The sequence below is a fragment of the Anabrus simplex genome, chromosome 6, assembly GCF_040414725.1.
Source record: "Anabrus simplex isolate iqAnaSimp1 chromosome 6, ASM4041472v1, whole genome shotgun sequence".
In the NCBI taxonomy this organism is placed as follows: domain Eukaryota; kingdom Metazoa; phylum Arthropoda; class Insecta; order Orthoptera; family Tettigoniidae; genus Anabrus; species Anabrus simplex.
Window position 1 is genome coordinate 322,222,526 of NC_090270.1, and position 20,836 is coordinate 322,243,361.

General features: G+C 40.5%; 1 protein-coding gene across 1 annotated transcript in view; it reads right to left on the reverse strand.

Moving 5' to 3' along the window:
- Positions 1 to 20,836, reverse strand: part of LOC136875781 (sodium-coupled monocarboxylate transporter 1) — a 119,425-nt gene that overhangs the window by 43,649 nt on the left and 54,940 nt on the right. Inside the window, exons 6-8 of the mRNA XM_067149375.2 lie at positions 18,155 to 18,309; positions 13,665 to 13,805; positions 2,502 to 2,610 (exon numbers count right to left, since the gene is read on the reverse strand). Coding sequence (XP_067005476.2) covers positions 2,502 to 2,610; positions 13,665 to 13,805; positions 18,155 to 18,309 — 405 coding nt within the window. The remainder of the gene's footprint in view (positions 1 to 2,501; positions 2,611 to 13,664; positions 13,806 to 18,154; positions 18,310 to 20,836) is intronic.

Here is a 20,836-nt window from a genome sequence, read left to right on the forward strand (position 1 = left end):
CGAAATGTTTGTATTCAAGACGAATTCACGCGCCAATTTTAGCGCGTATATCCTGCGTTACTTACGAAATTGTCACGTTAAAATGGTCGTTGTTGTCGGCTTCATTATAGCCTTGACAATTGCTACAGGAACTTCTTAGTGTACACAGGTATTAAAAGAGTCCAGCTGCTGTTCACTATTGTCTACCATTTGTTCTGTTGTTTGAAAGTATCTGTGAAGCTTCTACGAAGTTTATCTTTAAACACTTCGTCCTACACACATTTTTCTGTGAATCTGTGCAAGGCTGGGGTAATTTCGGACTATGCCGCGTGTGTACAGGACAGTTGTATTGCAACTACGAGAAAAGTAAACTCGATGCGGCAGTAAATGCCATTAAGGTTGGAAAAATGTCCTACCGCAAAGCCGCGGAGTATTTTCAGGTACCGCGATCGACCCTGGAGAATAAGGTGAACCGCACCAACCCCAAAGCAATCTGAGCACCACCTGTCCTGGACACTGAAGAGGAGGAAATGCTTGTACACGGGATCGTCCGAGCAGCGCACAGGGGATATCCTCTCACTTCAAGTGATATTCGATATATTGTAAAGGGTTACCTTGACAGGATTGCAAGAAAGGAGAGGAGATTTACCCAGAATCTTCGAGGCGTCGAATGGGCAAGGTCTCTCTCCGTTCGCCTCTCAGAGAATATTAAGAGAGCTCGAGCTGAGGTTAGCTCGGAGTCCGTGCGCGAATTTTTCGTTAACGTGCAACCCACTCTGGAAAACATTCCACCGGAAAATGTCATTAACTATGACGAAACCAACTTAAGTGACGACCCTGGGAAGAAACACGTGATTGTTAGGAGAGGGATTAAGCATGCGGAGAGAGTAATGGACTTCTCCAAGACAAGTATTTCTGTCATGATGTATGCAAGTGGGGATGGAAAACTACTGCCCCCGTACGTGTTGTACAAGTCTGAGCATCTGTGGGATACCTGACAAGAAGGTGGCCCTTCTGGCACCCGATACAACAGGAACAAAAACGGATGGTTCGATCTACCGATTTTTGAATACTGGTTCTTAACGGTGGCACTGCCGTATTTGAAACAGCTGGATGGACCAAAAGTTATGATCGGGGACAATTTAACGAGCCATGTGTCTCTCTGTTGCTCAAGAATATGAAAAACACAGCATTTCTTTTAACCTTCTCCCACCAAATAGCACACATATTCTACAACCTTTAGACGTGTGCTTCTTTTTGGGCCACTTAAGAAAGCCCGTAGGGATGTGCTGACGAACTGGAAGAAGTGTGCACGTGGGCCTATATCTAGAGATGCTTTCTCATCTCTTCTGAAGGAGACGCTAGATAAGATAGAGGCGCGAAAAGTAGATAATATCAGAAGTGGCTTCCACAGCACTGGATTAATTCATCTTGATCCCCAGAGAGTCCTTAAAAGGTTTCCAGAAACATCAGATTCAAATGCAAAGGAATCGTCTTGGTCATCCACTTTCGAGACAGTACTATCTCAAGCTCGTTACGGCTCTGGTTCTACCGCATCATCTCGCCGTCGTAAACTGAATATTCCTCCGGGAAAATCTCTCGTGGGTGGTCACTTTCGTGACAGTGAAACTGCTGTAGAAAAACAGGAAGAAGTTCCACAGTTATCAGATGACCAACCATGCAGTTCCACACTTGGACTAGAAAGTTTCGTCGTAGTGAACTACGATTACGAGCCTGGGAGCAAGAAACAAACTAGGCAATAGGGCCTATGTTGGTGTGACGGTCAACATAGGAGCTCAGGACGTCGTCGTAAAATTCCTACGGTCACACAGGGAAAGCATTGTGTTTCTGAATTTCGAGGATAAGTACACAGTTCTGAAGGACCAGATTGCCAAAATTCTACCGGCACAGACGTTGTGTAAATAATCCACACGAATGACTAAATTGAATAGAAAGTAAACTATATTGTATTTTGCGGCAAAGTTTTGTTCGTTTTGTTATGTAAATAAGGAATAATTCTGCTATTTCATGCACATATATTTTTTTCGCAAATAACTGCCCGAAAAACCCCATACATGAGATAATCGCGGACGGTAACTTAAAAACACTGCCTGTCCAAATTTACCCGAAGATATTGGGTAACTTCGGACACATTTTAATATTTTTTAAAACACAACGACGTGCGTTTTCGTGTTTCTTCCGGTGTTCATTTTATCTCTTAGATATGTACCTAGACGTAGAAATTAAAATAATATAAATTAAATTCATTAATAAGGAACATAAACAAAAACATCGCTTAAAGTGTCCGAAATTCAATGGAGTGTGAACAAGTAAGCTACAGGCAGGGCGGCTAGAGAGGTGGGACTAACTTGCAAGTGTACGAAGTTTAGTTTATGTGGCTTCTGAGATTGTTCATTTATTTTCTGAATGCGATATGTAATATTTGAGTTTATGTATAAAAATAGGCATTATACTTTAAACAGGTTCCCTGCACTGGGAATTTGCATAGAGTTAGTTTGTACCTTGGTTGTCAGAGGATCGCAGTCGTAGTAGGTGGCGTATATCAGCAGACCGCAGTAGCAGCAGATCATAATCAGAGTCAACGACCCGGCGACAAAGATAGAGATGGCTCTAGAAAAAAAAAAAACAATATTCATTGATATATTGTTGAAATATACTTGTTTACAATTACTTCCAGTCAGTAGAGTCTAAAGTTTACTGCAGACAGGGGCGGATCCAAGGAGCAGTTTTAGTGGGGGAACTTCGACCGTCAGCTCTAGTGGGTATGAAACTTTGGCAAGAGTAGGTGGTCGGGAAATACAAAAATATAGTTAACCTTACTCTCTGAAAGTGTTTGGAAGTGCTTCTAGACACCAAAAAGTAAATCAATTAATTAGTTAATCAACAAACTTTATTTGCAAATAGAGGTGTTAGTCCTAGTGGAAAATTTCAAGAGAAATAATAATGAAAGGAATAATTGAATTGCCGCAGCCACCATGTTCGACGTTCCGTTTTACTCTGGCAGATCACAATAGTGAACACAGACTCTGTAGGGTGGCCTATGGATGAGCTTTTAATGAATTCTGTCGGGTAGAGATCGTCAACATGACATCGTACCGGTACGTCATGTGGTTCTTTAGTTGCCTTCAGAAAACCGATGCCACCCGATCGGTGTGAGAAATGTGCAAGGGCTTCTTGCCCAAGTATGGAGAAAGTTAAAGAAGCGAGGCCAAATTGCCCGATTTGTGACGATCAACATTGGGGCAATGACTGGACGCAGCCGCGGGTTGGCCGAATTATTCAAGCTATGACGGTTGCGCATTGCCTGTACCCAGCTCTTATACTATGGCGCCACATCCTGCCGAAATGGCGTGGAAATTGTCGTCTCCGTGAGATTGAGAGATATCTTCATCTACATAAACCGTCTAAGTACATCCGCTGAGTTTCAATGAAACTGTCCATGTTCGTACTTGATGTGGATAAAATTTATCATTTGTAATGAGGAGTTCCCACATCCAACTGTCCCCACAGCGAATCCACCCATCTCGCCTGCCGAAGTTTCAGCTGCCATCCACATAATGAAAAGCAGCGAAAGAAACTGGCCCTGATGACATACCTGTTGAAGTTTGGAAGGAGATGGAGCAATGTGGGACTAAAATTCTAGCAAAAAGTTTACGACCTTTAGATGCGCTTAAAAAATATGAATTGGTATGATTTAACAAAGTTTACTGATTCAAACAAAGCCTTGGATTCCTTTCATGTTGTACCAAACCAAACCAAACCCCATGGCACTACAGCCCTTGAAGGGCCTTGGCCTACCAAGCGACCGCTGCTCAGCCCGAAGGCCTGCAGATTATGAGGTGTCGTGTGGTCAGCACGACGAATCCTCTCGGCCGTTATTCTTGGCTTTCTAGACCGGGGCCGCTATCCCACCGTCAGATAGCTCCTCAATTCTAATCACGTAGGCTGAGTGGACCTCGAACCAGCCCTCAGGTCCAGGTAAAAATCCCTGTCCTGACCGGGAATCGAACCCGGGGCCTCCGGGTAAGAGGTAGGCACGCTACCCCTACACCACGGGGCCGGCCCTTTCATGTTGTAGTTAATAATATTATAGATCAAAGCGTACCTAAGAAAACACGTTATAAAAGGAAACGATATCCATGTTGGTTCACCAAAGAATTGTCCGGCTCCATAGCTATGTGGTTAGCGTGCTGGCCTCTGGTCACAGGGATCCTGAGCTCGATTCCCGGCAGGGTCGAGAATTTTAATCATCATTGGTTAATTTCCCTGGCACGGGGGCTGGGTGTATGTGTCGTCTTCATCATCATTTCATCCTCATCACGAGATGTTTGGCAAATGATTTCTTCTTCTTAATCTGTTTACCCTCCAGGGTCGGTTTTTCCCTCGGACTCAGCGAGGGATCCCACCTCCACCGCCTTAAGGGCAGTGTCCTGGAGTTTCAGACTTTGGGTCAGGTGATACAACTGGGGAGAATGACCAGTACCTCGCCCAGGCGGCCTCACCTGCTATGCTGAACTGGGGCCTTGCGGGAGGATGGGAAGTTTGGATGGGATAGGCAAGGAAGAGGGAAGGAAGCGGCCGTGGCCTTAAGTTAGGTACCATCCCGGCATTTGCCTGGAAGAGAAGTGGGAAACCACGGAAAACCACTTCCAGGATGGCTGATGTGGGAATCGAACCCACCTCTACTCAGTTGACCTCCCGAGGCTGAGTGTACCCCGTTCCAGCCCTCATACCACTTCTCAAATTTCGTGGCAGAGCCGGGAATCGAACCCGAACCTCCAAGGGTGGCAGCTAATCACGCTAACCACTACACCACAGAGGCGGACTGGCAAATGATTTACTCAGTTATAATCACTGGGACAGAGTCAGGAACAGCCTAAATATAAAATTCTTCTGTCTTGAAAACGAAGCAATAGTTTTTAAACTATCGTTAATGTTGAAGCCACGATCTAATACACGTATACAGTGGGTGACATAATCAATGTTTTGATATCTCTTCTAATTGTTATCTCTATGCGTGAACGTATAGCTGGTTGAACCAAATCCAAAACTCCCGTCTCCAAAGAAAAAATATTTATGTGGCTTAAAATATGTTCCTCTGGACACAATATTATTTAAAAAATTAATTAACGTCCGTCTCTGTGATGTACTGGTTATTGTGATTAGCTGCCACCCCCGGAGCCCCGGGTCCGATATCCGGCTCTGCCACGAAATTTGAAATGTGGTACTGCACCCGTCCACCTCCTGAGTCCCAGACTAGCATTTATCTCAGGGGTGTCGGTTCATTATTTAAGTCATCAAAGATAAATATAGCGGCATCATTGAACACGGGAATGAACGGAGCAATTTAAAATTAAAATGGGGAAGACTCGATTGTAAACGTGAATTTAAGGACTCCATGATAGGACTAGGAAGTGACTGTTAACTTTAAAAAGGGTACCATCTAACTACAATAAAAAGATTATGAGAATGGTTTCCTTTGAAATAATTGCCAGAAGGAGCAGTTTATTACGCCATCCGACGTACGAAACTTTGATACATTTGGCAATGATATTTAACTTTCCACACATGTTACATAAACAAATCACTTGCTATACCGCAAGTGGTATCAATATGTTGCTGGGTTGCTTCTGAAAGAAATTACAAGTGGAGTATAACTTACGGATCGATTCCATTTGAATCGAACCGTTGTTCAAGGATATAGCTTCCTTCTATCGGGAGCCCGAGCATAACCCATATTACGGTCGGCTTCTCGATTTAACTAAGATGATGTATCCCGGCTATATACATTTTTCCGAGACCGGTACTCGGACTGGGTAATGTTTCTCGTGAATTACGAAAAATGGATTACACGGACAGTTCCTATCTTACGATGTCCAGCTGATGCCATACCACTGAATTAGCATTTATATTTTATTTACACATGATCTGAGATGTTACAAAGTAGCCTCAGTAGACTACTGCCACAGATGAGATAACGAGAAGCGGTGGGAAATACCGTGCGGGAACCGTACGATAACGAGGTAACAAATGACTATAAATATTTATCACCCTTATTATTCAAACATAAGAGTAGAGGGATGTTGTCACCAACTAATTTAATCCACTATCGTCAGAATATTCATGAAATTATCATCCTTGAAATTATTATTATTATTATTATTATTATTATTATTATTATTATTATTATTATTACTCAACGGTTCCTGGCACTGTCACGTTTGATTAATATCGTCATTATCATGCGGGACGCAAACACAAATGGTTATCACTGTTATGATTATTATATCCCTCTTGTGGTTATTATTATTATTAATGAATAGGTGACTTAAGATATTATTATTATTATTCACGTCACTCAAGATTATTATTATTATTAATGAATCGGTCACTTCCGCCAAAAATGCATTAGGATATCGGTCGCAATTATAATTATTTCACTGATCAACCAACGGCATCATTACTGTTATTATTATGACAATTATTATTAATCTGACCGCGATGATTTAACATCGTCCTTACATTATTATTATTATTATCGGTTGCATATTATCATTTAGATTCCCGTTTAACATCTTATCAACGCTCATTTACTTAAGGCGGTCCAAACCTTTATCTGCAATATTATTATTATTATCACGACATCATGATTGTCATCGCTCGTCATTACAATGATTACACTATACGATCATTTATGTGGACTCTGAACTCTCATTATCCTTAGATCCGTAGTATCTCGGCGAATAGCGGTGCAGTCTGTTTATTTCGTACATGCTGTCACGGGTTCGAATTCTACCCGCTACGTAACTCAGTATTTCTCTGTGACACTGCCCGTACATTTTACACTCATTTCAATATCCTAAGTGTCTCTCGTACGGAATTTATTTCCTTTTCTATCTCAATATTCCTTGATTCATTTATTTCTCACAGAATTATCAACTGACTTATTTATTTACTTCTGACATCGTACGACCTTTTATTATCTGACTGCAGATTCTTTAACATTTTTCTATCTCATTTTGATCTACGCCTTAGTTCATTCTCCACAAATAATCGTAACATCTTGAAATTATATTTACCAAAATTTGACAATCATGGTTTCGTAATATTAGTCCTACGTGTTCCGGCTAATGAATTGCAAATTTAAGACACGACATTTATACGTAAAAAATATTGGACCGTAATTTAAACCACACGTTCATTAACATGTACGGATTATTAGCACCGATCTTAAATTTCAATATTATTAATTTATCAAGTTAAATTACCACACACTTTAATTCCGAATTAAAAACGACATCCCGTCATTAAATGATTCCTGATAAACTCAACACCTGATCACTTGACTTTTATTATTACGCACTACTCAGTAAATTTCCGATATCTCATGAATTATTATTATATCCAAATTAAAAAAATAAATTCTTCTTAAAAAAAGTAGTTTTATTTTTATTTTTTATTATTATTAATTTTTTTAAAAATTAATTTTCGCCTGTTACACGGTAGTCCACTCTTAATATGTTTAACGCATAACCCCTTTTACAATATCGATTTATTCTGGCACTAATCAATCCAGATATGATTTACTTGGAATATTATTATTATAATCGCTTCTCACAAATTTTAACAACTTCACTTTGAAACTGTGAACATACTAATCAACAACAAAACACAACTGGTATGACGAAGCTGGACTTTCCTTCAATGTCATTATATCGCTCGTTAAAATGACAAACAGAAAAGCACATATCGGGTCTATTTAACTACAATAACCAAAATCAAATGTAAAGAAAATTATTCTTGAATACAAAGAAAATAAGAATACATGCATGACTTAACGTACTACCCTATATCTACAAAATTTACATCTCCAACAAACTGAATACAGAAAAAGACCCGATTATTTACATTGTTATATTCACTACTGTCCGTGCTACAAATTTAGGACGGGGTCGTTAAGCGACTCATCTTGTTACAGAAGGTAACCAAGTCTAATCAAATTATTCCCATTTTTCCCATCACGATAACATTTCCCAAATATTATTTACATTATGTACTCATCTTAGTTTCTCGGTATTCCATTACAGCTTTGCAGATGAGAGGCTCCTTTCGGCCGCTCTCTGCATTTTACTCCTCCATTCTTGATGGCGTAGTTCCACAAAAGATTTCCTGGCACATTACCATTTTACACTAATACCTTAATTATCACAATACTTCACCATTGACAACGTTAACATTGAACACTTTAACTTTTATACAACAAATTAATATCCTAGACCCAAAAATTTAATATTTTACACTATTTTAATCTTCGTCCAATTACCGCACAATGGACCTGGACACGTACGACGAGGTGTCAAATTTTACGCCCGTCGCGATTTATGTCGTCCGACGCGATACGCCCGTTTCATACGGCCTTCTTGAAGTGTTCATGATAGCGGTTCGATATTGCAAAGTACAGGCTATTATTCCCTTAAAGTACTGTTCGTCACACAGTATGTTATTTACGTACTTATTGCGGTGCAATTTATATTACTCTCTTACAGTGCAATTAATTTACTTCACTGATGACAAACACTGTCCTACGTTAACTATTTCCAGTTCATGTTGCTTGAGCGCGATCACATTTTCTAAACACTGGCGGATGCTCGCGCCATTAAATGTTGAGTTACTGTACGCCCGTAGAATTCTAAGTTAGCTGCGACCGACTGTTCAGCTCCAGAGATTCATTTCAAGTGTGTGTCGAGGATCCCTTGTCCCGTATATATGGATGAAGCTTTCCCTCGCGGATTCATTGACGTCATACCCCTGAGGGAGGGGGTGGATTTTTAATATCGGTACTTGCACTCCGAATTGGACGTTAAAATTTATATCAAATTAATCCACTCCGCTAGCATATTTGCTGGATTAAATATGACCTCCTAACGATCACAGATTTAGGAGATACGGGTGGATTTAGCTCCTCACATTTCGCGCCTTTGGACGCGTCCCTTACAACGTGGTCTTCGTCCAGCCAATGACATTCAAGCTGTCTGGTTTCCAAGAAATCCAGCCTTCAATTTATTTAATTTGCCAATAATTATTGATTATTTTTCCAAGCGTGACATCTAATAAATTCATTACATCGATCCGTATACTCACAATAATTTATTACTGATTACTTTTGAAGTTACGAGAATATCTCATCCATCATTCCTTAAGATGGTATCCCTGAGTCTTCCATCAAATTTTAGCGATTGGCCAGCAAGCGGTCACGTGATTTAAATTTCCACCTGCCCGAACCTAGGCTAGCGAATGTCCTCGCAACCGCTGTAGCTTTCCATGACGTCACGGGAATCTCCGTCCTGCCAAAAATATCCCAGCGCATTACTCATGTTGCGAGCTTCCTTTGTGTCACCTACCCCTTCTCTTTCTGACCAAGACTTATTTGTGGACTTGTATTTCCTTGTTCGCCAACTAATGAGATCCCCTGCTGTGAAGTAGCTAAATGTTGTTGTGTCGAGCTAATCCGTCAGGCTCCAGTCTGTCGTCTTTCCTCGCTCCTATTTCGACATTACACAGATGAAATATTTTCAACTATAGTTCTGTATTTCAATAAATGTACCATATATTATTTTATCAATCAAATCATGATTGACTTTGGGCCTAAGTCACTCGGGTTCAATACGAGGGCTGGAACAGGTTCCACTCAGCCTCGGGAGATCAAATGAGTAGAGGCGTGTTCGATTTCCACTTCAGCCATCCTGGAAGTGGTTTTCTGTGGTTTCCCACTTCTCCTCCAGTCAAATGCCGGGATGGTACCAACTTACGGCCACGGCTGCTTCCTTCCCTCTTCCTTGTCTATCTCTTCCAATCTTCCAATCCCCCGCCAAGGCCCCTGTTCAGGATAGCAGGTGAGGTCGCCTGGGCGAGGTACTCATTATCCTCCCCAGTTGTGTACCCCGACCCAATGTCTCACGCTCCAGGACACTGCCCTTGAGGCGGTAGGGGTGGGATCCCTATCTGAGTCCGAGGGAAAACCCAACCCTGGATGAGAAGTGGGAAACCACGGAAAACCACTTCCAGGATGGCTGAGGTGAGAATCCATCCCACCTCTACTCAGTTGACCACCCGAGGCTGAGTGGACCCCATTCCAGCCTTCGTACCGCATTTTTTTAAATTTCGTCACCGAGCTCGATAGCTGCAGTCGCTTAAGTGCGGCCAGTATCCAGTATTCTGGAGATAGTAGGTTCGAACCCCACTGTCGGCAGCTCTGAAAATGGTTTTCCGTGGTTTCCCATTTTCACACCAGGCAAATGCTGGGGCTGTACCTTAATTAAGGCCACGGCCGCTTCCTTCCCGCTCTTAGCCCTTCCCTGTCCCATCGTCGCCGTAAGCCCTATCGGTGTCGGTGCGACGTAAAACAACTAGCAAAAAAAAAACAATTTCGTGGCAGAGCCGGGAATCTAACCCAGGCCTCCGGGGGTGGCAGCTAATCACACTAACCACTACACCACATAGGCGGACGTACCTACGGCATCATGGTGGTTAAGTGTAAGAGAGGATCATGAGTCCTAACTTCGCCACTACAACGACTTCTCTGATAGAAAAATATTTTTCTTCAAAAAAGGTACAATCGTCCTGGTCGTGTATGTAAATATTTTTTGTTGACACAACATCTATAACTGGCACCAATTTCAGCTGTTGAAACCTTCTCGAATTCTCAATATCACTATGAATGTCAGACAGATTTAAGGATTTTATATCTAGAGAGGTGTTTCCGGCGTATTTATGATCTGAGAGAGTGTAGTGTCCGCCTCTGTTGTGTAGTGGTTAGTGTGATTAGCTGCACCCCCGGAGGTGCAGGTTCGATTCCCGGCACTGTCTCGAAAAGTGGTACGAGGTCCACTCAGCTTCGGGAGGTCCACTGAGTAGAAGGAAATTCGATTTCTTCCTCAGCCATCAGCGAAGTGGTTTTCCGCGTTTTCCCACATCTCCTCCAGTCAAATGCCGGTATGGCACTTAACTTAAGGCCAAGGCCGCTTCCTTCCCTTCTCCTTGCCTATCCCTTCCAATCTTCCCATCCCCCGACAAGGCCCCTGTTCTAGCATAGCAAGCGAGGCCACCTGGGCGAAGTACTGATCATTCTCCACAGTTGTATCCCCCGACCCAAAGTCTCACGCTCCAGGATTAAGAAAGAGAGAGAGTGTAGCGTAGCGTGAGATTTTTATATCACTGTTATTTTGGGCTGTGTTATTCCACACTGGTTAAATGATATTTTACTACGGGTTGTTTGTAAATGAAGAGATTTGCCTTAGAAAGCTTCCAGTGCGACGGCGGTCAGGTTTAAGGGAAGCTCGAGACGGCCATCAGTGGGACATGCTCCATCTGTTGTGTTAACGGAGGTTGACTTGTCGTTGCGTGCTTTGGAAAGAGCTTCTTTTAGGGAGGGTGGAAACTTACAATTATTTCAAAATTAAAATGTCTTATTATTCCAAAACTGAGAGTTATTTGAAATTGCAATAGGTGACATTAGACCTGGGAATGTTAGGCGTTTGGTTAAAATAGTCTTGTTGATATTGGATTTTGTTGTTTTTGGTTCCATGGAACACGGTGGTGATTATTGTTTTCCTTGGACTTGAGGGGTGCTCGTGTAGATGATATCCTCACGGGGAGAGGCTGTTACGGTATTTTAGGTTCGTGGGCTTATTACGTTTATCATTAAAAGCTTACCTGTGCGTCAGGATGATTGGAAGTGGCATAGAAGCTTCAGGGGACGTCACCACGAAATCGTAAACAGTGGATGAGTGACATAGCATCGGTGAGCGCATCTTAGCGTGGGTTGACGAGGCAGTCATTAGTCCCGGCTACTTAAGTCTCGTTACATTTTTTTGTGAGGTGGTAGTACAGGTTATCCACGCGGCTGTTAATGTAAATAATGAAAGTACAGGATTTTCCATTAATATTTTATTACATCACCGAACGTTTAGGATGATAAACGAGGTAGTAACACATGTGATAAGCTTTCAGGTGCGTCAGATGTGTGACAGGTCTTTGTAAACCAGACCTAAATCATAGTAACAAACTTTAACGTAACAAATAAAACTAAGATTTTATTTTATTGTAATTTCATTTCGTAGGAGACCATCGTTTGCGTTTAGAGTTCTTTTACCTGTGGAGGATATGCAAGTCATTTAACGTAACGTTAATCATTTAACTTAATGAGTCCTAGTAACTTATACTTAAGATTGTCAGTACATAAATACTTTTTTTTTTGCTAGTTGCATTACGTCGCACCGAAACAGATAGGTCTTATGGCGACGATGGGATAGGAAAGGGCTAGGACTGGGAAGGAAGCGGCTGTGGCCTCAGCATTTGCCTGGTGTGAAAATGGGAAACCATAGAAAACTATCTTCAGGGCTGCCGACAGTGGGGTTCGAACCCACTATCTCCCGGATGCAAGCTCACAGCTGCGCACCCCTTACCGCATGGCCAACTCGCCCCGTCATAAAGACTTCAAGGTCAATCCCATTCGCTTAAGGGCTCAGGTGACTCCCAGCGGTCTCGTTGACGTTGAAGTCAGTGAGCCGAGAGAAGGTCTTGAGTTCGAGGCTCAGAAGCTACACCTTCCTACACTGCTGTTAACTTCCAGATCGTTATTGGTGCTGCTTTGAGGAAATACTTGATTCCTTTCACGATGGATTTCTTATGCTCCGGCACAATAATTCTTAGATGACATGACCACACGAGTTGACATCACTACACATTATTATGATCACCGTGGTCATCAACCTGTTTTTACAATATTATATTATTACAGTGTATAACATTTTTACAATAACGAAGTGACTGAAATGGTCAAAGTAGTGTACGTATTTCACCTTTGAAAGAAAATTATAATTCTCTACAGATTTTCTTTGTTTGTCCATGTCTTTCTATTACAGCCATTCATTTCGTGATCTGTCCGGCTCCTTAGCGTGCTGGCCTTTGGCCACAGGGGTGCCGGGTTCGATTCCCGGCAGGGTCGGGAATTTTAACCATCATTGGGCCTCAAATCGAAAGACCTGCACCTGGCGAGCCGAACATGTCCTCGGACACTCCCGGCACAAAAAACCCATACGCCATTTCTTTTTTTTCATTTCGTGATCTGAATTATCTGGTAAAAGGGATAGGGGGAGAAGGCGAAGTGGATGGGCTTATATTTAATCCATTAATTTCATGTATAACAATGCCTGAACTGCTGTCTTACGTACGTTCTCCCGTATATTGAAAGATTCACCACTCCAATTACATTGAAAGTGCGTGAATTGAGTGAGTTATTATATTTGCCACCACTGTATGTAATGCAGTACGTCCTCAACCTGATGGCTGGATGTATCCTCCACCGTCAGCTGTCATAGGTACTAGAGAAATGAAGAGGAAGGTAGTTCCCATTGCGACGCCAGAAGATGCCATTACATGTCAGTCTGCCAAGCTCACTGACATGCAGACATCAACTGACTCTTTGAGCAACACTTTCACACCATTAAACATCGGGACCAGTTGCACAAACAATACCCATACCGTAGTCACTTGCATGTTAGCGAAGCCAAACACAGACTGAAACATTAAAGTAACCGATATATTTGAAGCTGTATTGGAACTGCATACTGTAACACGCCGATTATGGATCTGGGAATACTCACATTCTTGAGTGACGCAAGGTGGGCAAGCAGAGATAGCGCTGCATCATGCTCTGGTTGATTCCACTGGTGCTGGTCCACTGGAAGAGACCTCCAACCACAAGCACGAGGAATGTGTGTCGCTCAAGGGGATCCACACTCAGACTGAAACAGAACCGATACCAACAGACTTCAGCAAGCATTTGTAATGTTTTCACCTCTGTCAATCACTGTGCCACTGACAATCAAGTCTCTGAAGGAGGTACGTACTGTTGAGGACTTTGATCTAATCACTGAAAGGAACGGTAATAAAAATACAAAGCAGGGCGTGACAAGCAAGCGATTAGACTTGCAGAGTGGTTTTCCAAACTTGAGCCCATGTGGAGAAGCCACGAAATTAGTGCACCAACAGGCTCTAAACGTTTCTCTAAAAACGTTATTCTAGAAGGACAACGCCCGAACACATGTTGTAAGGAATGTTCAATCGTTCTTCGAAGCACATCAGATACAAATTCTTGCATGACCTGCCCGTTCTTCAGACATGTCACTTATTGAAAATGTATGCGACTCGGTCGAGAACTAGCCCAAAAAAAAATCCACCGGGAACCACCATCAGTGAACTGTGATTCACCAAAAGCAGTCTGGCAACAATTTCCCCGAAAGACATCAAAGGCTATATGCCGGCGGTACCGGGTTTCACCCTCTCCCTTCCTACTATAATGTATTACGTGATTAATTTCATCTCATTAACTCCTCTGATGGGGTTGACGTCAGGAAGCTCAACCGGTCGTAAAAACTCGCTACGATGATTCATCTCACTTTATACCCGGTCCTATACGGAAACGGGACAATGGTAGGACAAACAACACACATGAACAAGAAGCTTCTCATTCACAAATGAAGATATTTTCAGAGAAATCCAACTGCTTCAACAAGGAAAAGCAGCAGGAAGTGATCAAATTACTGGGGAGGTACTAAAGACGATGGGGTGGTATATAGTGCCTTATTTAAAATTTATCTTTGATTATGTCATAAATAATTGTGTAATACAAAAGGAATGGAAGGAATCTATAATAATACCAATTTATAAAGGAAAGGGTGATAAAAGGAAACCAGAGAACTACAGACCAATCAGCCTGACCAGTATAGTTTGTAAAATACTGGAGAGTTTAATATCAAAGTACATCAGAGGGATATGCGATGATAAAAATTGGTTCATGAGGAGCCAGTATGGATTTAGAAAGAAATTTTCTTGTGAGGCACAACTGGTGGGATTTCAGCAGGACATATCAGATCAGTTGGATTCAGGAGGCCAGTTAGATTGCATAGCCATAGATCTTTCCAAAGCCTATGATAGAGTAGAACATGGAATATTATTAAAGAAATTGGAGGGAATAGGACTGGACGTAAGGGTTATACGTTGGATAAGAACATTTCTAAATTCAAGGGTTCAGAAAGTCAAAGTAGGAAATTATATATCACAGGAAGAGAAAGTTTGGAAGGGAATTGCACAGGGTAGTATAATCGGTCCGTTACTTTTCTTAATATACGCAAATGATTTAGGGAACAATATAACATCGAAAATAAGATTGTATGCAGATGACATAATTGTTTATAGGGAAATAAATAACATTGAGGATTGCTCAGAATTACAAAGGGACATTGAGAGTATCCAAGAATGGGTTGAGGAAAATAATATGAAGGTTAATGGAGGCAAATCAACTGTTACAACATTTACAAACAGGAGCTTTAAAACTGAATTTGAATATACTTTGGATGAGGTAGTTATCCCTAAAGATGGCAAGTGCAAATACTTAGGTGTAAGATTTGAAAGTAATTTGCACTGGAAGGGTCATGTTGATGACATTGTTGGGAAAGCATACAGATCGTTACATGTCACAATGAGGCTACTTAAAGGATGCAACAAAGAATTAAAAGAAAAAAGTTACTTAAGTATGGTTCGTCCATTATTGGAATATGCAAACAGTGTTTGGGATCCTCACCAAGAATACCTAATAAAAGAACTAGATGGTGTGCAGAGGAAAGCAGCAAGGTTTGTAACAGGGGATTTCAGGAGAAAGAGTAGTGTATCAGAAATGTTAAAGGAACTTGGTTGGGAACCTTTAAGTAAGAGAAGGGAGAAAACTAGACTTATAGGATTATATAGAGCCTATACAGGAGAAGAAGCATGGAGAGATATCCGTGAGAGGCTTCAGTTGGAAAATAATTATATTGGTAGAATTGACCACAAGTACAAAATTAGAAGGAATTTTAGCAGAAGCGATTGGGGTAAATTTTCATTCATTGGGAAGGGCGTGAAGGAGTGGAACAGTTTACCAGGGGTAGTGTTTGATCCTTTTCCAAAATCTGTACAGATATTCAAGAAGAGAATAAACAACAACAGAGAAAATAAATGAAATATTAGAGGGCATTCGACCAGTGCAGGATATTGTAAATAAAAAATGTGTGTGATTAAATTAATTCCACCCCCTGGTCTATGGAGTTTGGACAGCCCAAGTAGGGGACTGCCTGTAGGGGTGAAGTACAGTGGGGACTTCGAGGGCCCTGGGACCGCTACGGTAGCTGTGAAGGCCCTTCAGGAACTCTGAAAAGTGGTAGCAAAAGGGGCTCTGGTTAAGACGCAGCAGGTCGTTATGCTACTTATGTTCCAAAATGGGTAAAATATAAATATGTAAATAAATGCAATGTTAATTTTAATCTTATACCAGTTGTATATTATTAGAAGTAATTTCACATACTGTATATGAGTTGACTATGTTTGTAAGATATTATAAGTAGAATTTTGTAAACAATATAAATTTATTAAGGATGATGTATGTGTTTAATAGAACAAATTATTAGCGTAAATTGTATAATATTGTATTCTAGGAAAATTTTCTTTGTCTCTTGTTAATTTAAAATTTAGTGCTTGACAATAATGTATTTTAGTGTACCATTTGCCACCGAGGTAGACACCTCATTTGCAAATAAAGAGATTTTGATTTGATTTGATTTGATTTGATTTGATTTGATTTGATTTGATTTGATTTGATTTGATTTGATTTGATTTGATTTGATTTGATTTGATTTGATTTGATTTGATTTGATTTGATTTGATTGTCTTAATTTTTCATTTCATTTCATTTTTTTAAGTTTCCTCAAATTAGAAGGTACCCTCCGACAAAGCACACAAAAAAATTACAGTACTTCAATAATTGGAAGAAATTCTGCTGCTGAGATTACAGCACCAGAATTAAGAGATAACAAAGCCTTAAGTAAACTGACGTCTTACAACAGTGAGTTATGCTCGTTATAGAGGTGCATTACATGACAAGTTGCAGAGTTAGGAGAGAGAAAAAAAACATATTCATATCATCTTATATACATATTTTACAACTTTGTGCTTAAATACACGAAACGAAGCAGCCTGTCGAATATGTTCAGGACGTGAGTTATACACATGTAAAGTGTAGTACCATAAGTATTTGCTGCCATATTTAGTTAAGTTAATTGAATCTACCTTAATTTTATTATTACTTCTAGTATTGTATGAATGAATGTCAGACTTTGTCACACATAAGGTACTAAGTGAATCAAATTATTTCTCAATTTAGAAACCATCACAGCTGAAGATATGGACATAAAACCTCAAGTGAAAGAATATTGCAATGTTTGTGTAGAAAAGCTGTTGGCGTAAATGTAGATACTTTTAATGTTCTCTTATGTAGAATTTCAACGGTCTGAAATAGCTCTTTACCGCAAAATACCCATATAGGTATCATATGAAGTATATGAAATTAAATAAAAGCGTGAAGAATATTCTTTAACAAAGGGTTAGTCAATATGTATTTAAGTCTGTTAAGAGCGCCGATAGCTGGTGTAGTTTAATTATATACTGCCTGAACCTGATCACTCCAAGAGAGGAATTCGTCAAGAATTAATCCTAAACATGTTTTAGCCTTAACTTTAGGTATCTTACCTTTGCTGCCAATCTTCACAACCCAGCGGCAGCGTGTAGAAAATTGTTGGAAAATCCTATTCTCGAATTTTGGATATAAATCCAAATTCCTTAGTCCATTTATAACTGCATCTTGTTCTTCGTTTCGACAATTTCAGAAAATAACTACTCTCATTCAGTAACTTCGGGAAGTGGCACGTCATGCGGTCGTGAAGATCGCGACTCGCTAATCAAACAGGGCCTACCCACATTCTGTTCGCACCTGCACTCACCACAGACTTTCATACATATGCTTATTTCGCACGTGTATCCAACAGCTGATGGCATTTCATATATAATTTCGCGATCATTATTATAATCCATGTGGATTTATAGGTTTTCAGATTTCCGTGAATTTAATATAATTGGTATAGTTAATTACGGACCGACCCCAAAAAGTGACAAATTAGGGGGTGGAGAACATACAGCTGTCCGGTATAATGTCGGACGTATGGGCACCCTACTGACCTCCCGTGCTCCTTGGCTTCGAGGTCTATATTTCCATACAAACACTTACTTGGGAGATTCTATTCGTCCGCTGTCAAGGTTCCTCTGCCACACCACATCTGCACCACCAACATCAAAGGTGCCCTTAACGGCGACCAGGATCATCGCTCCGAACATGGCAAACCCTTGGATTACATCCGCCCACACCACAGCCCTCAGTCCACCCTGCAAAAACAAGTGTGCTGTGTTAGTTGTCACACTGAGCACTGTACATGTGTGTTCCGACCAACTACGTGTTAATATATGAGGAGATAATCAATCAATCAATCAATCAATCAATCAATCAATCAATCAATCAATCAATCAATCAATCAATCAATCAATCAATCAATCAATCAATCAATCAATCAATCAATCAATCAATCAATCAATATATCGATTAATCTATCTATAACCATTTTTCTTAAATTATTTCAAAGAACTTGGAGATGTATCGAATATTTCCTTTGATACATTATTCCAATCGCTTATTCCTCGTCCCACGAATGAATATTTGACTGAATGTGTCTTCTTAAATACCAATTTTATCATCATATTATGATCTCTCCAAGCTCCTCTCAAGCTACTAACGTCATTCCACGAGACCTCGGAGCATCCCGCTTAGTCCAGCAAGTCTCTGCAAGATATACACTATATTTTCGACTGCTGTGTGAAGCATCTGCTATCATTGTATATTAGGGATCATCTTCTGATATCGTATTGTTTACTAACTTAACGAAGCACATCGAACAACATACGAGTGCGCTGACTTCGTTTCTAGGCAGGATGTTAATGCAATGATTCAGTGTACCGATAGTCACGCGTGCCCGACTCCAAGAATCTGACGTAGAATATATCAATTCTGAGGTTCTACAAATTGCTTTAAAATGCTTCACGACACTATCTGCAATACACCCCCTTCCCCTCTTATCGAAAGTATATCAGCTTGTATTTACTACCAGAGAACAGCTGTGTGATAGTACATATATCACACCCCCGAATTATATGTAGAAGTTAGAGATATTATTGTCAGTATTCGAATTATTATTATTATTATCATTATTATAATCAGTATTTCATTTGTATATTTTGCCATTTATATTGGTAAGCTGGAAGATATCCACATATGTAGGTATGAGTAATTTGTTTTGCACGAGTGGGAAAAAATTGCTTTAATAACTCTGGAAATTTGGTTGAGTCATATGGCTACCCCAGTGTTTGTTGTGATGTACTTGTGTCGGGAAATTCATGTGTCATGTATATATCCCAGCCTGATGAGATGAGCTTGTTGTTGTACCAGGGAAATTCGATGATTCATGTAAAACTCCCGAGTGTTTGTTTATAACTTGGGAGAAAGACTAGAAATCACTCATGATTGGTGGGCAAGCACCAATCCAGACGTATCATCTGAGAGGAGGGGGATGTTGATGTCTATAAAGGTGGATCATACGGCGGCAACCGAGGTGATTGTAATGTAACTACTACAACTACAAGCTGTAACACTGTATGAAGGAACGACAACTGACACTGTACGGGAAGGAAGTGGTGCTGATACATGGTACTGGAGTGACACGGCTGCAATGGACTGGACTTCAAACGTTCGTGGAGCGTAGTCTTGTTATGTTCGTGGAAAGTGGCTGATTGTGGAGAGTGCTTGCGCATTAAGTATTGTAGCACTTGTGGCGGCCTAGCATTATATGTTGGTGAAAGCTATCTCAGACTTTCCATAAATTTATGTTGAGGATCGACAGACGTGTGTATATATCTTTACAACAAGTGTTAAAATATGTGAACACAGTAGTACAAGGTACAGTATCTGTGTGATGTGATAACTGCCGATTATGAGAATCGGTAAGTCGAATTGATATAGAGACAGTGAAGGGTATTTATCTTCATACATGTACATTGTTCATCGGGCTATCTACAAATGGTAGCTTAGTTCTCGCTTTCGTTTTCCCACGATTTTCATTATTGTTGTTGTTGTAAATATGGAGTCTTCCAGCAATATTTTATGTGTGTATTATATGTATAATGTTGTATGTTGATGAGGTGCTCATGCACGGAATTTGTTCAGAATATAGTTAGCTATTTTAGAATCAGTGTTATTGATGAACCTAGGCGCAGTTCCTACCTAATTAGTCGTTTTCAGGAGGTTAGGTAAGGCCTGCAGCAGATGTACCAGTACGCAGCATTATGTACACGCCCTGGGATATACAGTTTATCATGCTCTTATCTAAATTCGAGGGATCCATTCTGGTGAACTCTGGCGCCCATACTACGGACATTTCGGTTAATTATGCTTATTAATTTTATTAAGTTTTTGAGTAATGTCATTTATATATTTTTATTCATGATTTTATTTATTATTATCATCAAAAAGTTACAGCTGGAAACTTTAAACAAATCGAATATAGAAACCGTAAGGGAATTTGGGATGTCATTGGACTTGGCACATGTGAAACTTGATGAGAATAGAAAAATTAAAACGCAAACTAATAGTGTTAATGTTGCGACGCGATTGCTCTCGGGATCCTTCTAGGTGTATATCACCGTATCTTGCTTTTTTTTAATTAACTCTGGTTCGTCGGGCGGTGAATTATATTATTTGTTTTACAACGACGATCCAGTTTCTTCAAGAATCTCCTCTAAATTCTTGTATCTTCTTTCAATATATAGCTCGTTTACCGGTTACGTCTTCACTCTTGCGATGCAG